Source organism: Pelodiscus sinensis, chromosome 24 (assembly GCF_049634645.1).
Source record: "Pelodiscus sinensis isolate JC-2024 chromosome 24, ASM4963464v1, whole genome shotgun sequence".
NCBI classification, from domain to species: Eukaryota; Metazoa; Chordata; order Testudines; family Trionychidae; genus Pelodiscus; species Pelodiscus sinensis.
In genome coordinates this window covers 17,957,099-17,980,950 of record NC_134734.1, presented here as the reverse complement: position 1 = coordinate 17,980,950, position 23,852 = coordinate 17,957,099, and the positions used below count along the sequence as shown (strand labels likewise).

The 23,852-nt window shown below is 48.4% G+C and overlaps 1 protein-coding gene across 1 annotated transcript; it reads right to left on the bottom strand.

Annotated features, from left to right (window-relative positions):
• Positions 1 to 71: 71 nt before the first annotated feature.
• On the bottom strand, positions 72 to 23,527 carry PRCC (proline rich mitotic checkpoint control factor). The gene is made up of 7 exons (XM_006113963.3): positions 22,785 to 23,527; positions 19,086 to 19,133; positions 15,287 to 15,871; positions 12,208 to 12,303; positions 7,330 to 7,473; positions 2,936 to 3,001; positions 72 to 563 (listed from the first exon to the last, which is right to left on the bottom strand). The coding sequence occupies exons 1-7, from the start codon at positions 23,280 to 23,282 to the stop codon at positions 477 to 479; spliced, it is 1,524 nt and encodes a 507-aa protein (XP_006114025.3). The 5' UTR covers positions 23,283 to 23,527; the 3' UTR covers positions 72 to 476.
• Positions 23,528 to 23,852: the final 325 nt, after the last annotated feature.

The window sequence follows — 23,852 nt, the reverse complement described above, 5'->3', positions numbered from 1 at the left end:
AATAATAATAATAATAATACAAAAAGTTTGCCCTTGAAACTCAAAGGAAATTACACTCAACACACAGTAGGTCCAAGGAAGGGAGCAATGGTGGACTTGGAAATTTATTGAGACTCTACCTAAGGTTTTGGTGACTACTATAAAGAAAAAAAATTGGTAGTCTGTACACCTACAGGATGAGAGCTCAAAACTTTGCACCAGTCACGTCCTCTTTGGACAAGCCTGTGGCTTTCCGGTGCCAGGGTCCCCAGCTGAACGAACCAGACTTGATTTGAACCTTCTATATCATCATTAAAAAAAATTACAGTGTGGGTTTCAGAAATGGTTAGCATTTAACCCTTCTCTTCACAGACAGGGGAGTGCTGTATACTCCCATCCACACAGTTAGAGCCAAGGGCCTCCTCAATTCCTGGTAGGCCAGGAGGAGTCTGATGTGGTAGGTCATCTGGGCTAATGCCCAGAGAACAGGAGAGGCGCTAAAATCCATATTTGGCTTGGGTCTGACGCCGGCTGAGTTTGTTTTCGGACCATGTGTTTTTCAGTTCCAGTTCTCGCTCCTTCGCCTGTAAAAAAGGAAGTGAAGAGATTAAAATCACAACAGTTGTTTGTTGTTTTAGTAGCCCTTTGCCTTCCTCTGTCCCTTCACATGAGAACCGCAGAGCCCTTCACAGTTAGATCTCTAGTGCCATGGTTGAGAGTTTAACCTTTTTTCATCGGCAGACTGCTAACCATTTCAAATGGAGGCGTGAGCCATTCTGAAAATCTTCAGACCCCCCAGTGTGCAGACCACAGGCTGAAAGCCACTGGTGTAATATAAATATCCTGATAGAGACCTGAAGTAAGAGGTAAGGGCTGCCTAGGCATCGTTGACCCAGGTATGAAATGCTACTTGGAGATGGAGCCTTAGCAGCTGTGCTACCTGACAGAGGAAACGTGTAATCCTGCATGCAAGTGATGTTCACAGGTGGGAAGGGATCTTTAGTGACCACAGGCAGCCAGGCCCTCTGGTTTAAGTTCCATCTACAGCAGCGCAGCATCCTTCAACTCACACTGGGACACTGGCTCGGGCCATTCGGAGGGAAGGGCACCACCTACAGAACCACTTCCTGCAGCAGCTCATTCCTTAGAAGTTTTACTCCGGAGATGCCCCAAGACAGCTGTGGCCAACCCGAGGCTCGCAAGCTGCATGTGGTTCTTCTCCCTCCCCAACCCTGGATACGGCTCGCAAAGCGCCCCGCACACCCCAAAAACGGCCTTCTGCTCCCAGCTCCCTGTGCTGACTTGGGCAGGGGAGCTGTCCGGTGCAGCCATGAAAGCTGCAGAAATAAAGATGGTGGCAGGAACCCGCTGTGGCCAAAAAGCCTCAAAATGCATTTAAATGTAGTTTCTTAAAGGGACAGAGCCTTTTTTTTTTTTTTTTTTTTGCTTGACCAGAGGCTCCTTTTAAAGGGGCAATCTTTTTGTTTTTTTGTTTTTTTTTTTTGCTTGACAATTTTGCCCCGGCTCTTCGTGCTGGATCCACTACTATCTTGGCTCTTTGCCCAGAATGGGTTGGCCACCCCTGCCCCAAGAGGTTCACAGACTCCTATCAAGTCTCAAAAGCCCTGTAGAGTATGCATTCCCTCTGCAAAGTAAACGGACTGGGGCCCCATTAGATTAATGTGCCTCAAACCCACACAGCAAGTTGATGCAGAGCCAGGAACAGACCCCAGGAGTCCAGACTCTCAGGCTCCCATTCTAACCACTAGTCAACACTTCCTTCAGCTGACAGCAGGTGGCTAAGCCAGTGACCTCCAAACACAAGCCTGGGACAAGCCATTTCTCTGTCGCTCTACACTGGGCTTAAGAGGAAACAGTCTGCTTAGGAAGGCATCTGCACTGACTCCCTCATCCTCCAGTCAGGAAACCAGAAGTGGTGGCTAGGGTCAGTTCTACGAGCAACAGCAGGCCTTCTGCCACCTAGTGGCTTCAGCATTCTTGGCTCCATCACACGCAATCCCAGATTTGGGAAGTCAGGGCTGGGTGAGGGGAGGATCTACCAGAAACACTGTGAGGTACTGTCTGTCAGGATCATGGCTTTCTTCCTGGCCTTGGCCTGGCTTTCCCTAGACACGTGCTCCAGCTGTGCAGCCCATCGAAAGGCTGGTGTGCCTAATCAAGTGTCTGGGGAATCCAGAGAAGTTGCACAGGAACCAGGCTTAACGCATGTACTGTCAAGCTTGCCCAAGGGAGGTCCAGGCTGTAAATTGTTTGCATGAACCCTCTCTGCCTAACTCTGTTTCCATATGCCATAGGCATGCCCCATTAACCTCGTGCCAAAGCGCCATAGATGAGTTTTCACTCATGGTGCATCAAGACCCTCTGCTATTTCAGATACCCATGGTATCAATGCACTGCCCTTGACCACTTGGCTTTGCCATTGTCTCCTAGGGCTTTTATCTTTGGCAGATCAGCCACACATATCCCAGCCCACACAGTGTTAACAGAGGCCATGCATTCACCCCAGCTGGGGAGGACGGAAACAGGCAGACTGGAAGAGGCTTGCATTACCCTCTAATGACTCTTTCTGGTCGATGCACGGTACATAAGAGTTGAGAGGGAGATGAGGGACACTCAGGGCTTGGATCCGGTCTCAGCCACCACAAAGTTTCAACCCAAAGGCAGAAATGATTGAAGCACCAAGAGTGGGTTCAGCTCTGCGAGGCCTCCATCCCACACAGCTTGCTGCAGCCCTCAATTCCCCCCACAAAACCACTGCAGGTTTCAATGAGAAGCCATCAGCCATCAATTGAGATCTGCCTGATGTCAGACACACGGGGGGGGGGGGCGCTCCCTCATAACTGCACAAGTCATTGATTCCACCAGCTCATTTTCACTGCTACTCTCCACTCCTAAGTGACAGTGCATTTGTAACATTCCATAGTAGGCAGCTGACCTGGTGGATCAGGTACGTGATCTGGTGTTTTCTTCTCTGCTGTCCGGTTGGCTGCTCTCCTTTTTTCTAAAGACAAAACAAATTCAAAATCACTATCGCTGATGGAAAGACACCGCCCCCAGCTAGTGAAATCAGCAAAGGAGAATGTATCATGGATAGGAAGGTGATGCTGTAGAAACCAGAAGTGTTGGGTTTGCTTAAAAGCCCTTGACAAGGGCTGTGGGACATTCTCCACCTCTGGCAATTGTTTTTTGTTTTAAAAGATATCCTCTAGCTTAAAAGGAATTTCTCCAGTCTGTGCTACATATGGAAGTCAGACAGAATGATCCTGTCTGGCCTCAGAATCTATGAATCCAGAGGCAGACCCATTGTTGAGGAAGCTCCTAATCAATGGTTGCTGCTTACTCATTGGGTCTAAGGGCCTGTTTCAAGAGGCTGTACAGCCGAGTTGTACTTAATTACTTTGTATTTACAAAGCATCTTCCTCCATGTGCTCTGAACACTGATTAAACCACACAGCACATACAGAAGCTGGGTGTCATACCATTTTACAGACGGGGAATGGAAGTAGAAACAGATAAAGTGGGTTACAAGGTCACAGTGAGTCAAAGCCAAGGTGGGAATAGAATCCAAATCTCCCAATCCCCAGCCTTCTGCTCTAACCCCTGAGCCATGCTGCCTCCTTGTGCCTGCTACATGGGAAGTTTTAATTTTGTGATTTACCGTTTCGGTGGTCAAGAAACTGGAGTGAATAATAGTTTGTTCCTAGTTCTGTTAAAAGAGCACTCAGAGGCACTAACCAGATGAGAAACACGCCGTGCTTAATGGTGAACAAATCCATTCTACTCTATACAGGTTTGCACATGCCCAGCATCACTGTAGATTTGAGGGCCTTACAAATCAGGACACAGTCCCTACCCTGCACAACCTGCGATCTGAGCAGTGAGCTAGCTGCAGGTTAAGTTCTCAAGGTGCTCCGTGGGCCCCAGAGACACTGCTTGGAGCTGAAGTCCTCACTCCTCCCTGGTAGCAGCAGTGTTCCCTCTAAGGTTTTCCATTCACAAGCAGAGAGAGTTTTGCCTTGGACACCAATATGAAAGTCACGTGCGCTGGTTCGGATGTGTGCCACCGTGACAGGCACCCACGTTATTAACAAATATATGTATAAAATGTGATGGAAGAAAGAATATTAAGATTCATGAAAATGGAGCTCCAGTACTTTAGATAAAAATATAATGGCCAGAAATATTCCAATATGTGCCAGACATGACAGATAACCTTTTCTCCTGGTAAAACCAAGCCTAAAATAAACTGTCAGAGAAGATCTGAACACTCTTTCTATTACCCTGTGTCAGTCAGGCCTTCATATTGATAACATGAAGAAAATAGATATGCAGTGAGAGCATAAATTAGACAAGAATAAGTTAAAAATGTAAAGGGGAGAAGAGGAGAAAATAAGAGAAGGATGGAGGGGAGATGAGAGAACAGAACCCAGAATTAGAAAAAGAGGAAGAAGTGGGATAAGAAAAGTGAGGAAAAAGGGAAACAAAAAAATATTGGAAAAATTACACCAAAAATGGTGTATGTGGCAGGGGAAGGAAGGAAGGAAGGAAGGAAGGAAGGAAGGAAGGAAGGAAGGAAGGAAGGAAGGAAGGAAGGAAGGAAGAAAGAAAGAAAGAAAGAAAGAAAGAAAGAAAGAAAGAAAGAAAGAAAGAAAGAAAGAAAGAAAGAAAGAAAGAAAGAAAGAAAGAAAGAAAGAAAGAAAGAAAGAAAGAAAAGAAAGAAAGAAAGAGAAGAAAGAAAGAAAGAAAGAAAGAAAAGAAAGAAAAGAAAGAAAGAAAGAAAGAAAGAAAGAAAGAAAGAAAGAAAGAAAGAAAGAAAGAAAGAAAGGAAGGAAGAAGGAAGGAAGGAAGGAAGGAAGGAAGGAAGGAAGGAAGGAAGGAAGGAAGGAAGGAAGGAAGGAAGGAAGGAAGGAAGGAAGGAAGGAAGGAAGGAAGGAAGGAAGGAAGGAAGGAAGGAAGGAAAGAAGGAAAGAAGGAAAGAAGGAAAGAAGGAAAGAAGGAAAGAAAGAGCAGAATTAACACAACACAGACGTGGTGGATACTTAATATAAAGCTGCTTTAGCGCCTGAATAGCAATAAAAAGTAAAATACAGGGTAAAATAGACAGAGAGGCCACACAGCTAGCAGTTTATCTAAGGCAGCAAAATATTGTAAGGAGGGGTGGTATGAGTTGAAACAGGAGAGGTTCTGATCCAGGGTGAAGGAGCATTTGGGAAGAGAAGGGCTCAGAGCTATGGGCACTCTGGCTAGGAAAGATTTTTTTCAGGGTGGGAAGAAGGATGGATCTTAGAAGAAGGGGAATGTTTCTGGGAATTCTGAACCTGGCTGGCTCAGGTAGGAACGGTTAGGAATGAGCCTAGGACAGGGCTGGGTAGATGCGGCCTGGGGGCCAGATCCGGCCCATCTAACACTTTGATCCGGCCCGCGGTCTGCATCTGGTCACTTTCTATTTATACCCTGCTGCCTGTGCCACAAAATTTCCAGGCGGTAGGATCCTATTTAAATAGCTCCCAGTTGTGGCGCTACCCCAGCAGGGCCTGGAGCCACCAGCCTTTTAAATAGCTGCTGCAATCCCAGGCGGCTGCCAGGCAGCACAGTAGTGGGGGGCCAGGAGCCACAAGCCCTTTGCTATGTTTTTAATTCAAAGCACCTGGCCCCAGACAAGTCTGGAGGGAGCTAGTCCCACCCCTTCCGCACCAGGCCCCACCCCTTCCATGGGTGGAGCCAGCCCATGACCACATACTAAAAGTCATTAAGTGGCCCCACCCCCGCAAAATTATTGCCCACCCCAGCCTAGGATGTGGGGCTCAGATGGAAAGAGGATATAGGAGGACACAGGGGCAAATGGAACTTTGTTCTCAGCTGGGATGGGTTGGGCTGGCAGAGTTGAGTGGGTGTGAACTGGTGGGTGGGACAGACAGCCCAGCTGGGATACTGGCTATAAGCACAATGAGACTCCATGGAGCACTGGAAATAAAGAGCAGCTCCTCGAGGTTCACAAAGGGATAAATACTATTTTCACTGTCCACCCAAATCGCTTCCCTGGACTCTCCCCCACCCCTCTAGTTCAATTCACTTTCAAAAACTGGCCCTGCTGCAGGGTCAGGGCAGGGAAGGGGGAGCCTCCTACCTGCAGCCCCATCAGTTATTTTGGACCCTGCCAGTGTCATTAGCAATCAGTGGTGAAGTCTGTTTGGAGTGGGGGTAGGGAGGTGAGGGGGGTGAAGGAGCCCAAGAAGCAGGTGGAGGTGAGCTGGGCACTGCTGGTGGCTAGGCCAGTAAGAGTGGGATCCAAGAGCTCACAGTCAACGCCTCTCCCCTCTCCCATGTGCACACAAAGGGACCCACCCGAAGCCTCCGCTTTTTCTCAGTGGACTAAAAACTCCAGTCCTCTTCCCCCACCCCCAGTCACCCTCCTCTTCCCAAACCAAACCATGCACACACTCACCTGCACCTCGCTAGGGTGCCTTCCTTCCACCACTCCTGGCCGCCTTTTGTGAGGGTACGGGGAGAGGAGTGCAGTGGTTGCAGCTTAGGGCCGCTGCCGGAGCTGGAACCGGGGCCACAGCGAAGCTCCCCAGCAGGGACAATCTCACAGCGCCCCAGCTCCAGCCTCGCACACGGGACCTGCCACAGCCCCACCTACCACGGGAGCAGGAACACACCAGTCTCTTGCCTTCCAGTAGGAAGGTACATGCTGCTGCATGGCTCTGCGAAGGAGGTGGGCGGGCGTAGAATTGTCTGTGCGCGGCCGTGCAGGCCCGCACCTTAGAGAGAACTACGGTCGGCAGGGAGAGACGTTGAGGAAGAGGGAGAGAGGAGTTTCTCAGTGGGGTCAGGCACTCCCAGTGGTCCGCAGTTTGAGAAAACCTGCACTACACTATATTCAAATCACCTCTTGGCTTTTCTGATAAAAGGTCTCATTTATAAGACACTTTCTCCAGGCCTCAAATAATTTTTGTTGATATTCTCTGCACTCTCTCCTAGTTTTCAACATTCATTTTAAAACATGAGCATGAAAAATGGATGTTGCGTTGCAGTACTGATCTCACCAATGCAATTCAGAGATGTGGAAACAAGTTCCTTACAGCTTTGACAGCAGCCCTGAGGCTCACCATCCCCTTGCTACCAATCTACCTATCTGACCGCATCTGTGTGGGTCACAATCATTAACGGATTTTATCCTCAACATCCCCTTTTTACAGATGGGGAACTGGGACACAAGGTCAATGACATGACTGGCCCTTGCCTGGAGCAGAGCTGGGAACTAAAGGTAGGTCACCAGCATCCTAGCCAGCACTCTACCCACTAGGCAATACGTCCTGCCCCTACCTTGCTGAAAGATTTCATGGTCTTCTCCTCTGTTAAGGATTTGGTCATCCACTGCTGGGCTCCACTCAGCTGATCATCCCCTTTGATCTCCACAAAGTTTATCTCCTCCCGCCCACGGTTCCGTTTGCCTTGGAGACGCTTGAACTGAGAGGGGAATGAAAACAAAGGTCAGAAGAGAATTATGCTCCTATTACAGGGCCTGGATACACTGCACCAAGCAACAGCGTCTGGGGCTTGGAAAGATGAAGCTTATCTGCAATGCTGGGCCACTAGCATGTGCCTCTTCTCCGCCAGAAAGTCCTTCTTAGTAACTCTGCTCTTCTAAAGAGCAGCAGATCTCACAGCTGTTTACAAATAATGAGCCCCACAAACTCTCTCCCTCATACCCAACCCATGAGATGGGGAAATATATTTTAAAAATGGAGAAACAAGCAACTGAAGACTACGTTCCCTCTAAGCTGCACAGTCACATGGTGGCATAGCTGGCTCTGCCCACCAGCCCTGCACAGAGCTGCCATGGCTAGTGGACATACACCCCTTCTCTGGCGCCCACCAAACCTAGCCCAGACCTGCACAGCTGACACCTCTCCCCCAGCCGCACCCTCTGAAGCTCGGGTGGCCATGGAGAGGAGCCTCTCACCTGGCCCCAAGTGGCTGCCATGGGAGAAAGCTGGGTGAGGGGAAGGGGAGTCCTCTCCCCCAAACTCCTCATCGCTGGCCTCAATCCATAGCTGGCACGAGGGATGTTAAGATGCATGTAATAAGTAACCTGTAAGCGGCTACACAGGGGGCAGCAGTAGGCTTTAGGGATGTAATGAGAAGTCAACTATACGAATAACTGATAAGCCTAGGCTTATTGGTTAATCTTGTCGACTACTGATAGAGGCAGCAAGTGGGGGAAGGGAAGATGGTGCTGGGGGGGAGTCAGCAGCACAGAGGGCAGGGAGGCTGCTGTGAAGCAGCCTTTGCCTGAGCTGGGACCCCCCCGTGGGTAGGGGCTGCTGTTGGACCAGCCACTGTCAGCGACCAACCGGAGCCTGTCCCCCTCCACAGCAGCCTCTGTTTGGGGGGAACTCGGACCCAGCATCCTCTGTTCATGGGGAGCTCAGACCCCCCACGGACAGGTGCTGCTGCCACCCCACACTGCTGCCTTCGTTCAGTCAGCAGCACAGGAGGTTGGTTTTTAAACTGGCTCCCCTCATGGACCGGATCCCACCTGGCACCCCGGGCTGGTGCCTCTGATACAAAGGCAGTCGTGTGGAGTGGCAGGGGGCTCCCCGAGAGCGGGGCCGGAGTTTACTGGCTGCCAGCCCTGCCCCTGGCAACTACAGATAAGAATTCATGCAGTTACTCGACTATTTAATTACCCAATATCTAATATCGCCAGTAGGCTCCCCAGGAGCTGGTGCAAACGAAGAACCAGCTTTTAAGCCAGCTCCCTGTGCGTGTACCATCTCCTGCCTGCTTCCCCGTGCTGCTGCCTCGGATACAGACGCAGCAGGGCCTCAGGAAGATGGTACATGCATGTAACCATGATCATTAGTACTTTCACATCCCTAGCTTGTATCTTCATTTGGAGCACTCACCCTCCTGCACCGAGCCTTATGTCCCAGCCCTGAGGCCCCTAACCTCATGGCCCCATCCCCTCCACACACTGTCCATGCGCAGAATGACATGTGTTTTGTGCAGCAATGTGGAGGTAATACACCCCTTCGTACTCAGGCACATCACAAAAGTCATTCTGCACATGGGCATAAAAGCAAGAGGGAACACTGCCCTATGTCACTGGCAAAGCCAGAAACAAAACTGAGCAGCCCTGGCTTCCATGCCCTCCCATTCTAGGAGTCAAGGAAGCACTGAAAATGTTCAGTCACTCCACGTTCATGCGGCCCAACTGAGCAGAGCTCTAAAGCAACACGGCATATGAAATGAGCTGAGGCAGCTGGAAGGGAATAGCACACAACAGTCAGTGCTTTCTGCAGCATCATTTGATTCCAGATGCTAACTTTGCTGGCAGTTTCTGGACCATGGCAGCAGTCTGTGACCCATTTCATTCGGATTTTGAGCTGAATCTGCTAAGTCCTTGGGACGCGAATGGAGTACGCTGCTGCATTAAGGTAGATCCAAGCTGGTTTAGCTGCAGTTTTTGCATTGCTTTACAGTGTAAGCCAGCTAGATGCTGCACATACCACACCATGTTGTGTGTGACATCGACTCCCTGCTACATCCAGAGTGAAAACTACACTGGACTTGTTGGATGGTCTCCTGCTGATACCAGCTTATAAAGCAAACTATACCACCCGGAGTAAAAGACCTGGAGATCACTGGCATTAGGGATGTTAAATTGTGTATAATCAGCTAACTGAGTAGTCTATGGACTTTCCATCGACTGCTTGATTAGTCAATAAGGGGGGCACTGGAGAACTGCAGCGGGGTTCGCTCCCTTAACCCTGCTGTGGCTCTGCCTTTCAAATGTATTAAGAGCTGCTAGGCTCTAAATACATTTAAAAAGCAGAGGCGTAGCTGGGGGGGGAGGGGAGGGACCAGGAGCAAGCAGGGACAGCTGATTCCCAGCTCACGCCCAGTCCCAGCTATGTCTCTGCCTTCCCCGCCCCGGCTCCTGCTATCCCCCGCCTTTGCTGCCTCTCTCTGAGAGAGGCAGCAAGGGGGAGAGGGGAGAAAGCAACTAGTCGAGTCAACGAGGGGGGGAAAGCAACTAGTCGTTTACATCCCTTGCAGGGGTATGAGAAAAGTACTTTTGAGCTGCCCATTTTCAATCAGTGACCTCATAACAAGGACTAGAATAAAAGGAAAAAAGGCAGGAAAACCTAATGACACACCTAGAGGTCAGGGCCGCTGGCTTTGCCAAACATGCTCCCAGGAATGTAATACGTGACTTAGAGACATTCATGGAGGAATGGCCCATCGATGGCTATTAGCCAAGATAGTCAGGGACACAACTGCATGCTCTGGATGTCCTTCCAAGGCTCTGTTCAAAAGATGTAATATTGGCTAGACCAGGCGTGGGCAAAATATGGCTCGTGGGCCAGCTCCGGTTTGCCAAGACACCAGATTCCGCCCACGGAAGCCTCAGCCAGGTTCCCTGTCTGCCCAGGGCCACATGCTGCTCAGAGCAGCTCTCTGAATGCTGAAAGCCCAGGGGGAGGGGGAGAGGCTTTGTACACTGACCATACCCCTAGCACAATCTCACAGATCTTATTGGATGGTTTCCAGCCAATGGGAGCTGCCTGTTTGCAGGACAGGCAGCGCAAGTAGTACCCCCCTCTCCCCCCAGGCTCACAGTTTTCAGAGCAGCACAAATGGCCTCTGCAGCAGATGCAGGGGCATGGAAGGCAGGGAGCCTGGCGGAGGAACCTGCTAGGTTGCTGGACAGGAGCTGCCCAGGTAAGTGCCTCCTGGCCAGAGCCTGTCTCAGGCACCCCAGCCCCTCCCTCCCCCCAATCCTCTATCCCCCTCCTGCACTCCTACCCCTTCCCAGGCCCTGCACCCCAATTCCCTTCCCCAAGTCACAACCCTTTCCCAGATCCTGCACTCTCTCCTAGACCCCTCCTTAAGGTCACAACCCCTCCAATCCCCTGCCCCTAGTCACAACCCAAATTCCTGCACCCCCTCCCAGACCCAGCACTCCCTCCTGCACTCAGACCCTCTCCTGGACCCTGCATCCCATTCTGCACCTGTCTCCTACCCCAGGTCACACCACCTTCCTTCACTCCTCCCTCCCAGATCCCACACCCTCTCTTGTACCCCAGTTCCTTACCTCAAGCTCTCTTCTGCACCCAACCTTGGCCTTTGACCACTTACCAAATTCTTGGCGTGGCCCTCCATCAAAATGTACTCCCCCATCCTTGGGTAAGATGGACTACTGGTATGACCCAGTATGGGCATACTTCTGTACAGGCAACAAGGCCAAATTCTAAGCTGATACAAAGTCATGCAATTCTACTGACTTCACCATAAATCACTGTAGCTCCATCTAAGTCAGCAGAACGCCACAGACCTATAACCCAGAGTTAGTTACTTTCTTAGCATGGGAGACTTATTTATTACTGAAGACTAGTGAGAGATCAGTCAATGTTAATGCAGCTTCTGATCTCTGCTTATTTGGCTGTGCTGCTTATGCACATTGGCGTAGTTTGGTTTAGTAAGGCATACTACATCATTAAAAGCAAATGTATTATTTAGAGCTGTCAAGTGATTAAAAAAATTAAATTGCAATTAATTGCAATGTTAAACAAAAATAAGACTCCAGCTGACCCCGGGCTTCACGTTGTGCTGCCCCTTTGAAGCGCCATGGCATTTCAAAGGGGCAGCACTGTAAGGTCTCCACTCTGCACTGCCACAGCATTTCAAAGGGGCAGTGCAGAGTGGAGCCCAGGATCAACTGCGCGTGCTGCCCCAACGCCGTGGCAACATTTCAAAGGGGCAGTGCTGCACAGCTGATCCCAGGCTCCACTTGGCGCTGCCCCTTTGAAATGCTGCATTTCAAAGGGGCACCACTGCACAGCTGATCCCAGGTTCCGTTTGCACTGCCCCTTTGAAATGCCATGGCAAGGTTAATTCTGCCCTGCGTTAATGCGCGTTAATTGACAGCCCTAGTATTATTGTTACATTTCAGAATTCTTCCCTTTCCCTGTGAGATATGGGTATTATCAAACTGACTATGGTTACTTTAAGGGAATGGAAGTGGGTAGCAGCAGGTATCAATGGCTGCCCACCATAGGACACTAGACCTGACCCAGTATGGCAAGTAGTGAGGTACAGGCTTGAGGGACCAGTGTTTTGAGCTGCCAAGCAGATCCTATGTTCTCATAACACATAATTGTGAACTCTGTGGTAGGATAGATGATAAATGCCAACCGCTTCATCGTCCATGAAGGATGAGTCGGTGCCCATTTCCTGTGGTGGTCCTAGGGCTGGATCCATCTCTGGGTAATAGCCACTTGCGTAGTAATCCTGTAATCAAGAGGAAAATAGGTTTGTCATCAAGATACTAGAACAAAACTAGACACAGGTACCAAGATGCAGCACTGGATCTGGAATACGATGCCCGGGGGGGGGGGGGGGTACCTTAAAAAAAGCTGCTTTCAGGGACATCACTTGACCTTGGAGGTGTGTGTGTTGGTTGATACACATAATGAGTCATGTACATGCCTTACCCTGAGCCCTACAAATGAACCAAACCTCCCCCATCCCCGTGATGAATAGGAAGGGTACTACCCTTTTCTGGACATTTGTGTCACTCAATTAATTAAATTACCTATAAGCGTTAAAACCACAGACAGCGGGTCCTAGAAAGTCTCCAGCAAGTGAGTTGGCAGGAAGTCAGGAGAGCCAACAGAAACAGAGTGTGTGTTTTTGAATTGGGAACAGTGACCTTCCTGTTCTAGTCTTTGTGTGACCAGCACAGAGCCTGGAAGACAGGAGTTAAGCCAGGAAAACAGGCATGGAGGGTTCAGCGATATCCAGACCTAGGAGAGGACTAAATCTTGGAACAACAGAAGTGATCTGAACAGGGGGGCTGTGTCTACACTGGCACCTTTTTCCGGAAATGCTTAAAACGGAACCGTTTTCTGTTATAAGTATTTCCAGAAAAAGAGCATCTACATTGGCAGGATGCTTTTCCGGAAAAGCCCTTTTTCCAGAAAAGCGTCCGTGGCCAATGTAGATGCGCTTTTCTGGAAAAAAGCCCCGATGGTCATTTTCGCGATCGGGGCTTTTTTGCGGAAAAGACTACTGGGCTGTCTACACTGGCCCTTTTCTGGAACAATTTTCCAGAAAAAGGACTTTTGCCCGAGCGGGAGCAGGATAGTTTTTCCAGAAAAGCAGCTGATTTCTTACAGTAGATTGTCAGTACTTTTCGGGAAATTCAAGGGGCCAGTGTAGACAGCTCGCAGCTTATTCCAGAAAAGTGGCTGCTTTTCCTGAATAAATGGCCCAGTGTAGACACAACCGGAATGTTTAGTCAGACATAATCAGATTATTTCCTTTATTTTTGGATTTGTTGGACTTCTCTGTGCTGACCACATGTAATTACCCCCTTACACTATAAGTCTCCAAACTGAATCCCAGGGAAGCAATTCTCTGTTTTAATCTCTCTTTTTTCAGTTGCTCTGTAACACCTAGCAACCAAGTAATGTTTCACCAAGTATGTTCTTTGTTTGGTTAATAAAAATCAGCGTTTTAAGACCATGATCTGATTCCTGTGTCCTAGAAGGCAGGAGGTACTGCGTGCATGTGCCTAAGACTACAAGGCCAACCAGTAAGAAAAATTACACATTTTTCAAGCTCTCCCCAGAGGGAGGGTTAAAGAGGGTACCCCACAGGAAGGAATTTCCCAAGTGTGCCTGGGTTCTCAAAGGGGTTTTTGCATTTGGGTGGTGGCAACAATACCATGCCAAAGCCAGGGAATCTGTGACTTTGGGGAGTTTTAAACAGAAGCCTTTAGTGGCAAGGTATTTTAAAACGTTCTTGTGGGCCCCCACCTTCTGCACTCAGAGTGGGGAACTGCCCTGACACCTCCCCCCAAGGGGAATGATGCCTCTTTTTAGCCCTTTCCCACACTCAGATCAGCTCATCATTACTCTGGCAGTGTCACAGGTCTGAGTGACATTTTACAGATGTGTACATAGGGACTACTACCTACCCTTAGACTGCAGTCAATTCTGCTTTGCTGGAGCCACAGCTTTGTATCTCCACAACCACACCAGAAGCAGCTCCATCCCAATACACTAATGTACTTTTCCCTGTATCTTTGCCTACTTTTAGGATCAACTGAAATGCACAATTTCCTTCTGTACTCAAAAAAGCTCAGTGAACATTTAGGAAGTTCCTGAACTCTTCTAGAAGGACAGTATATTAATGCTTTGTCCCCAACGTTGGCTTCATGTGGAAAACAGATTAATGAGTGAGACCACCAAGGCAGACTCAGAATGCTCTAGACACAGGATTAGCATTTCAGTGCATATAGACTCAGCAGGAAGAACATAAGAACATAGAAATGGCCGTACTGGGTCAGACCAAAGGTCCAGCTAGCCCAAGATCCTGTCTTCTGACAGCGGCCAATGCCAGGTACCCCAGAGGGAATTAACAGAACAGGGAATCATCAAGTGATCCCGCCCCTATTGCCCATCCCCAGCTTCTGACAAACAGACTAGGGACACCATCCCTGCCCGTCCTGGCTAATAGCCATTGCTGGACCTACCCTCCATGAATTTATCTAGCTCTTTTTTGAACCCTGTGAAAGTCCTGGTCTTCACAGCATCCGCTGGCAAGGAGTTCCACAGGTTGGCTGTGTGTTGAGTGAAGAAATACTTCCTATTGTTTGTTTTAAACCCACTGCCTTTTAATTTCATTTGGTGACCTCTAGTTCTTGTGTTATGGGAACAACTAAATATTTTTCCCTTATTTACTTTCTCCACTGCAGTCACAATTTTATACACCTCTATCACACTTCCTCCCCCTCCCGTTGTCTCCTTTCCAAGATGCAAAGTCCCAATCTTGTTAATCTCTCCTCATATGGCAGCCATTCCAAACTCCTAAAAGTTTTTGATGCCCTTTTCTGAATCTTTTCCAATATATCTTTTTTGAGATGAGATGACCACATCTGCGCACAATATTCAAGATGTGGGTGTACCATGGATTCACAAAGAGGCCAATAAGATACTTTCTGTCTTATTATGTATTACTTTCTTAACGGTTCCCAATATTCTGTTTGCTTTTTTGACTGCTGCTGCACATTGAGTGGATGTTTTTAGAGAACTAGCCACAATTATACCAAGCTCTCTCGAGTGGTAACAGCTAATTTAGACCCCATAGTTTTATATGTATAGCTGGGATTATGTTTTCCTGTAACCCGCTCTGGCAGATACTTCAAGAAATGGGCTGCTTTAGAAACCAAGCCCATTGTGTTTCACATACTGGCACTCTTGGCTCTCACCTGATAATATGCTCCTGTAGCATTGGCATCATTGTAGCCAGGGAACTGGTTATATGGCTGGTTGCCATAGTCTTCTCCAGGCTTAGGTGCCCAGCTGTGCGGAGTGGTGCTTGAACCTGCAGCCGTCTTGAACTCCAGAGGAGCATTAGCCGCAGCATCCTGGAATTCAGGCTCCGGCTCTGTCCCAGGGGGCAGATCCTCTGTCACCATGGTGCCGGAATACACATATGACTCCACGCTGACCACACTGGGCTCACTCTTGTCAGACAAAGAAAAGAAGTTCTCCGGCTCCACATCTTCATCACTCTCGTCCTCCTCCTGGGTGATCTGCTTGGTTACCTGCAGGGCAGCACTCTTGGCAGCCGCTTTGATGGCAGACGGTGAAGGAGATGTGGCCACTGCTGGCTTGGACAGAGGTTTTGGCTTGGAGGAAGAAGTCAGAGCCTTAGCTGGCTTCGACTCAGGGGCATTTTCTGCCACTTTCCTCGAGAAAGCATAGGGCAAAAGTAACCGGTTTGTCTCTTTCACTGTCAAGTTTTTGGGTTGAGGGAGCAAAGCAGACAAGCCAGAGCCCTCGCTGAGTCCCTGGTGTGTTTCATTCAGAAAAGATGGTTCAGAAACATAGGAAACAAGAAAATAGATGAGTTTATTTTCCCAACCTAGTGCCCAATATTTCCCCTAGTTTCACTTTTATCTACCTTTGCCAATGGGCAATGCTCAGCATGCACTGGAGGGACTGAAAATTATATTGGTTATAATTAGGCTCTATTCTGCCCTGAACCAGTGATAGAAAAATCTGACAGACCAGGAAGAGCTGAAAGGGGTTTTGCAGCATGCTAGCACTGTGAATGGAGAGGAAAAACCTGCCAGATGCTCTCTTCTCCAAAAATAAAGGAATGGAAGGGGGTGCTTTTAAATGAAGGTCTAATTCTCAAAGGCTGTGTCCAGACTCCATGCCTCCTTCGACGGAGGCATGTAGATTAGCCAGATCGGAAGAGGGAAATGAAGCCGCGATTAAAATAATCGCGGCTTCATTTAAATTTAAATGGCTGCCCCGATCTGCCGATCAGCTGTTTGTCGGCAGATCGGGGGAGTCTGGACGCGATGCCCCGACAAAGAAGCCTTTCTTCATCGACACAGGTAAGCCTCGTGAAACCAGGTTTACCTGTGTCGATGAAGAAAGGCTTCTTTGTCGGGGCATCGCGTCCAGACTCCCCCGATCTGCCGACAAACAGCTGATCGGCAGATCGGGGCAGCCATTTAAATTTAAATGAAGCCGCGATTATTTTAATCGCGGCTTCATTTCCCTCTTCCGATGTGGCTAATCTACATGCCTCCGTCGACGGAGGCATGGAGTCTGGACACAGCCAAAGGCATCAGTCTGTATTTTCCAGATTCATGCTCTGAACATTGCTTTACCCTACAGAACCCTTTTCAGAAAGGTATCTGATCACTTACACCTTAGGCCCTCCAGTCTGGAGTTTAATCCAAATTTCACATATACAGGCTGGTTGCAAGTAAGGGAAAGATTGATGAGTTGTGCGTTTGTGCCAGCTTTTCACATCACAAAGCCTAGTCTCCGCCCTGCAGGCCATTCGTATGAAGTATGAATAGTGCATAAGTGTGCCAGGTCCACAGAACCGCCGATGTGTTTGTAAAATGCCTAGCACAATGAGATCCTGATCCATGACTATGGCCCAACAGAGCTATTGAAATAAATAATCCCATTCTCAAGTTCACACCTGGAAGCAATGGGAGGCAGAATTCGGAGGAGGGAGGAAGGGGAGACACTACAGATTGTCCCTACAACCACATGCTTTTGAACATGCAGAACTGTACTTTAATTATTTCATCTGGTACTTCTGCACTGGAAATCTACTTCCCTCCCAATGCCAGCTCCTCTGCTTTTACCACTCTTACAAATATTAAAGTCTAGCCTCAATATCTACTGATGGAGAATAATCATTACACCTAGGTATTATATAGTGCTTTTCATTATTTGATCTCAAAGTACTTTACAAGGGCAGCCACTATCTTAATCCTCATTTTACCAAAGGGTACCTGAGGCACAAAATAGTGAAGCCACTTGCCCAAAGACACCCAGCTGGCCAGGAGCAGAGCCAGAATCAGAACCCAAGTCCCCTGAGTGCTAGTCCAGTATTCTATCCACTAGGCCATGCTGTCTGTAATGACAGGTGTTTTCTAAATAGATAGGTCACTCCTGAACAATGTTTAAACTCATACAGGTCAGGAAGCAATAAACAGTTACCTTCAATTCTGCTGTTTATCCAACCTGAAATCCAGGTATATTACCCTTTTTTAAATGTTGCATCTATTATGAGCTACCACCAATCTCTGGAGATAGGATTTGGCTGACTGGTAGTTTGAAAACACTGGAGTAACCAACTTGTCTGTGGAGGATTTGGATAAGTAATAAGAAATACAGGTAGGCTGTGTCTTCACTGGTCACTTATTCCGGAAAATCAGCCGCTTTTCCGGAATAACTTGCCAGCTGTCTACACTGGCCCCTTGAATTTCCGGAAAAGCACTGACGATCTACTGTAAGAAATCAGCCGCTTTTCCGGAAATACTATGCTGCTCCCATTCGGGCAAAAGTCCTTTTTCCGGAAAACTGTTCCGGAAAAGGGCCAGTGTAGACAGCACAGTAGTGTTTTCCACAAAAAAGCCCCAATCGCGAAAATGGCGATCGGGGCTTTTTTGCGGAAAAGTGTGTCTATATTGGCACGGATGCTTTTCTGGAAAAAGTGCTTTTCCGCAAAAGCATCCTGCCAATGTAGACACGTGTTTTCCGGAAATACTTATAACGGAAAACTGTTCCGTTTTAAGCATTTCTGGAAAAGGGTGCCAGTGTAGACATAGACGTAGGGTTTTAGGCTGCCCAGACTCTTTTGGGGTCCCTGAACTGAAAATCTCACTGCCCAAGTGCAACAAGTGCACAATAAGAAACTAAGTTCCCATGATCGCACAGGGAAACTGTGACAGAGCCAGGAACTCAACGGACATTTCTCAAGCCCCATTCTGGTCTCTTAACCAAAAGGCCATCCATTTTGAAGTGAATGCAAAGTCTCTTGATTTCAAAAGCAGTGGGGTTGGACTGATAGTCATTTTTCTGAAGTACAGTACTTTGAAGTCAATTGCATTTTGTTAACCAAGTGTCTGCTTACTCTGTCACTTTTATGAACTTGGAAGCAGGTTCAGAGATTCAAGTGACTTGACTTATCTGCCGATTATTTTGTTTGCTACTAGAGATTAAGTTTCATATTAAATTAATTTACCATGTCGTTAAATTAATTTACCATTTAACCTGTGGCAACTTGATTCAACTGACTCAAAGTTTTAGTATCAACCTAACCAGTTGTTGCACAGCCTGAACATACCACATGCATATAATATGCAGCAAACAACCGGAGTTCTCCTCTGGGAACTTCGGTTGTTTGCTACTGTACATTAGTGTCCCCTTGGTTCTGATAGGAGGCTGACTGAGCGTCCCAGGTGTAGGCACAATCTTGAGCTTATCAAGTTGATTCCTCAGTAGGGATGTAAAATCACATTTAATTAGTTAACTAGTTAAACTTAACACTCAACCAGTTAACCGATCAAGGCGGAAGTCCTGCTCCAGTCCAGCCTCTGTCCACCATGAGCAGGGAGCTGCTCCAGTCCCTGCTTGTTAACAAGAAGTAGTAAGCTTCATCCGTTAAGGGTGAGGCTTACCAGGTAACCACTCATATCCCTATTCCACAGGAAGCATAAGTTTGAGAAGTACGTTTTAAGTTATTACCTGAAGAGAATTTTTCTTCTTTGCTGGTTCATCTTCCTCTGAATCTGACTGAGAAAGAAAAATAAAATCAATTTAGGCAGCACACGTGACAGTAAAAAGCAAAAGATAAATGTACTCATTCTCCAAGAGATCATGTTGGCAGTGGGGCCAGCTTTTGGGTTTGCAAGGATCCTAGATGATGAAAAGGTAGTGGGAGATTGATGTTCTTTCACCTACAGGCCTACTGATATGGGAAATCAGGTCAAGAAGTGGTGTCTTGCTAAAGGCCAGCCCTGGTTACTATTACGAGAAACAATAATGGAAGCAGAGACTGTGCTACTCACTGATATGTTTAGCGATAGTTGTAACTAATGCAGCCTGGACAGGGCCACATATAAGACACTAAGCTATTGTAAAAACTATAACTATAGAAACAAGTGCAGTAGTGTTAGTACTTTAAATCTCATAAGGGCAGTTTTGATGCAACTGATCAACGATTTGTTCAAATTAAGATCAAGCTCATCGGTATAGTATGTGGATTAAAAGACCCATTTAATTAAAATTAAATTGGATTTAAAATATTAAGGCTATCACTTTAATATTGTTACAAAACAGGTATGTGGGGAGAGAGCAAATGAGAAGCACATTTTGAGCTGCTCACCAGTGATTAGCATACAGAGGGCCAACAGTGATTTTAAAGTGTTGGAGACTTTTTAATATCAGAAACAAAACATTGAGGCAAAACTTAGTTTGAGTCTTTTATAAGTCAGGCTCTGTTTTGAAATCACAAAGAATTCCCACCCCAAAACTGAGAGCGCTCTGCTTTTGTGTTTAGACAATGTAAGCCCAAGAGGAAAAACAAACTCTTAACATCGTGGATCTGGTAATTTAGCATGAAGACTTTTTAAAGATGCTTAGAAGTTTTAGACACCCAAGTCCCATTAGAAATTAGTGTTTGGAGATTGACTCTTACACGTAAGGCCCCTTTCCATGCTCTGTCATCATAAAGGGACCTTAGTGAACAATCAGGCCCTAAAGATTTATTCATTCCTATAGTTGGACATGGGGATCTACAGAGATTAAGGGAGACATGGCCACTGTCCAAGTTTACTACCTACATTATACAAATATCTAGCTTCATGCTTTCCAAAGTAAACAAATAAGGAGAGTCAAGACTTAAAACAACATGTAAGCTGTGATATGTTTAAGCAGAGACTGAGGTAGAAAATCCTGGTGGGATGCAAGGTGAAAGAAAGGAACTTTGAGGAAGGGTTTGAGGGACAACAACTATCACAATGGAAAAGAGGTTTCATTCCAGGTGTAGAGTAGTGAAGCATAAGAATGGCTCCATTGTTACACATTTCTTTTTACTGACTTTTGCTCATCAATGTGCTAGCCAGGGACAACTAGTACCACATAAACTGTGCAAAGTAATATGCTCCTACATGGGATAGGAACGTTGATGATTAACAGGTAGGAGCTGAAACTCCAGCAGGGCATGCCACAGGCAGGAGCACTCTAGGCCACAGCAGCCCTTGTCCGTGGGGGGTGGGGAACACTCCAGCCCAGTTGCAGTGGGTGGGTGGGGGCGCTCTAGCCCAGCCTTCTTAACTGCCCCCTCCCGTTTAATCAGTTAACTGGTTAAACTTAACGTTTGACCAATTAAACGAGATTTTACTTCCATAACATGGGGTAAGAAAGGATCAATACACAAAGAGAAACAGATTGTCTCAGAATAGCAGTCATTAAGCGTCCTCATTAACTTTACTCCAGTAGGCTGGCATCTGTTTTATTATGAAATGTCTGTTTCTCAGCTAAATGCTGTGAGGAAGGGAATGCGCAAATAGAGGATGTAAGAGCATGGAACACTAGTAATGAGTTTGCTAACAAGACTGATCAATACATCGCATTGCCCAACAGATGTACATCGTCAGCAGAAGGGATAGAAATAAGAGGATTATGACACACTATTAGAGATGGACAGAATGGAGCACACTTAAAGCAAAGTCATTTACCTCCCCACCCCCAATGGAGGTCTGCACACTACAAGCAGCATGAAAGCGGAATGAATTTTTCTCGTTTATCAATGCTTTCAATAAAATTCAAATTCACTATAAACAGTTCCCACTGTATAGCAACAAGATATTATCTGCCACATCTCTTATGTTTGGGCATTTTTGGTTCTGGACTTAGGCTGGGCCACTTAACAGACAAACCAGAGCTCCTAGTTGTTGGGAGGATGGAGAACAGTGTACATTCTTCTCTACCATCCCTGGAGACTCCTAGCAAGGTGAAAGGGGAACTGACATTGACACAATTCCAGTTCTCCCAAGGCTAAGATGCTGTCTAACCAATGACATCGCTTCAACTATTTATAACTTCATACTCAGAGTCCACTTTCTGCAGCTGCCTGTCTTAAAATAGGCAGCCTGTGGTCTCAAAGACTTTTCTGATAATTCTTTGCATCCTAAGAGAGGCAATATATGTAATTCCTAGACAGGGAATAGCGAGATAATGTGCCAGGGAATAGGTCATCTTTCAGAGAGACCTAAAACCAAGCAAGTCCTGATCACTTGTGGGGCATAATCCCAGCTGTACAACGTCCAATTTCAATCTGCCTGCCTAAATTTGTGCTACAACAGCAGCTGGATGAGGCTATTCTTCCACTTCCTTTCTTAGTTTTTTTAAAAACAGGATTGCTTGGCACTGTTAAAAAGCTGTCACTTTCATTCAGGAAGAGGCTGCATTTTACTGCCATACAGATCAATCCTATACAGCATACAGTAGCTTATATGTAAGTCTTTATGCTAAAATACCACAGCTTCTTTCAGAATAGTAGACATTACTGAACCAATGTATCTCCTGATGGGAGTAGCCCTAACCAACTAGTTTCACTAGTTTTGACATACGTATGTCCTAAAAACTCAACAACTATAATCCTATCACCCTAATCTTTAGCAGTAAAAGAACGGAGTTCTGTGCAGGCTCTTTCAAAGGAAAAATAAAGGTCCCATCGGTTCTGCATACTTTGAAAACATCACTTGCCATAGGAGTGCTTACCCTCTGTTCAACCAAGGCTATTTATCTCCCCTTCCTATTGTACAGCATATAACCAGCTGCAATTTCATGGTGCTTAGTGACCCAGTGGGATCAGAGGCACTATGAAAACAAAAAGGCAAGTTCCACATAAATTACCACCTAACCCTCAAATAATTAGTTTTCAATAGACAAAGTTGAGTTTTGATGCAAAATTTGGACTAGCAAAATAAAAAAAATATTTTGGATACCCCAAAACCGAGACCATCCTGCTTCCACTCATTCATTAATTCGCTTTTCTAAAGAACTTGCCAGCAGGTACTCGTGTTTTGCTGTTGTATGATTGTACATAAGGTTTCTATGCCAACATAACGCTGCAAAGCGCTTTAGGATTAGAGTTGCTGGCCGGGGCTCATCTCCCTTGGAACGCTGCCACGTCAGTGCCATTTGCTCGGACCCCTCAGCGGGCTCGGATGCTTGGAGTCAGGACAATATTTCACAGGCACACAGGCTCACCCCAACGAGAGGGGGCAAGTGCAGGGACACGCTCCCTGGGGGGGGTCTCCCTCTACTGGTGTCAGAAGCCCCTGGGGTGGGGGGTGCCCCCATTCCATTGCAGAATGCGGCCCCCCCTGCTCAGGGGGGAGGCGCCAGGGGATCCCCCCGACTTTGTTTCATACTCACATCCCCCTTGTGCAGCTCGGGGGCCGCGATCTTCACCGGCTCCATCCTCTTCTTCCCCTTGGGGAGGCTCGAGCCGGCCCCTCCCCCCGGGGGAGCGGCAGAGGCCACGGCGGGAGGGGGGAGACTCAGCCCGGAGGGGTCCCTGGGCGGGGGCAGGGGGAGTCCTCCCAGCCGAGGCTGCTCCCCGCCCAGGCTCCCCGCGGCCGCTGGCTCAGGCAGGCCCAGGCCTAGGGCAGAGGCCTGGGCAGGGCTCATCCCTGGAGGGGGGGCGCCGAAGCCGGGAGGGGGCCCCAGCAGGAAGGGAGGGGGCGGGGGCAGCAGGGGGAAGCCGGGGCCCAGCAGCTGGTGGGGGGGCAGCAAGAGGGGCTTGGGAGGGGGCAGGGCGGAGAAGAGCCCCCGGCTCGGAGGGGGCTGGGCGGGGGGGGCCTCCTCCTCCTCGCCTGCGGCCTCCTCCGCATCGCTCTCCTCCTCGCTGCTGCCGTAGGCCACCAGGGACATGGCCCCCGCCCCGCGGCCGGCCGAAGGGCGGCCGCTAGGCGAGCCCGGGGATCCGCCCGCTCGGCTAGGCCGCGCCCGCTTCCTCGGTTACCGGAGCTGGGCGCGGAGCTAAGCCACCATGGCGGCTCCACCCCCGGGGGGAAAGGGGAGGCGAAGGCTGCGACCCAACCGCTCCGCTCAGCCCAGCGCGCGCGCGGCTAATGGCCGCCGACAGAGCCCCCCCGTTCCTGCGCCTCAGCGCGACAAAACTACAACTCCCAGAGGGCACCGCGGCAGAGTCCCCGTAGCTCGCCGCGGCCAGCGCCGCCGCGCTGCACTTCGGGAAGTGGAGTCCCAAAGGCGGGGCGACCACTCCCAGCGTGCACCGCGGCCGTCGGTGGTTACGGGAGCCTCAGCCCCTTCCCCCGCCTTCCAGGAAGACATCCCAGAACGCACCGCGGCCCAAAGGCGGTTAACGGGCTTCTTCTGGCTAGTACGGTTACAGATCCTAGAGTGCACCGCGGCAAAAGGCCCTTGACGCCCACAGGGAGCGGAAGCGGCGCATGCTGGGATTTGTAGTCATGTGGTGAC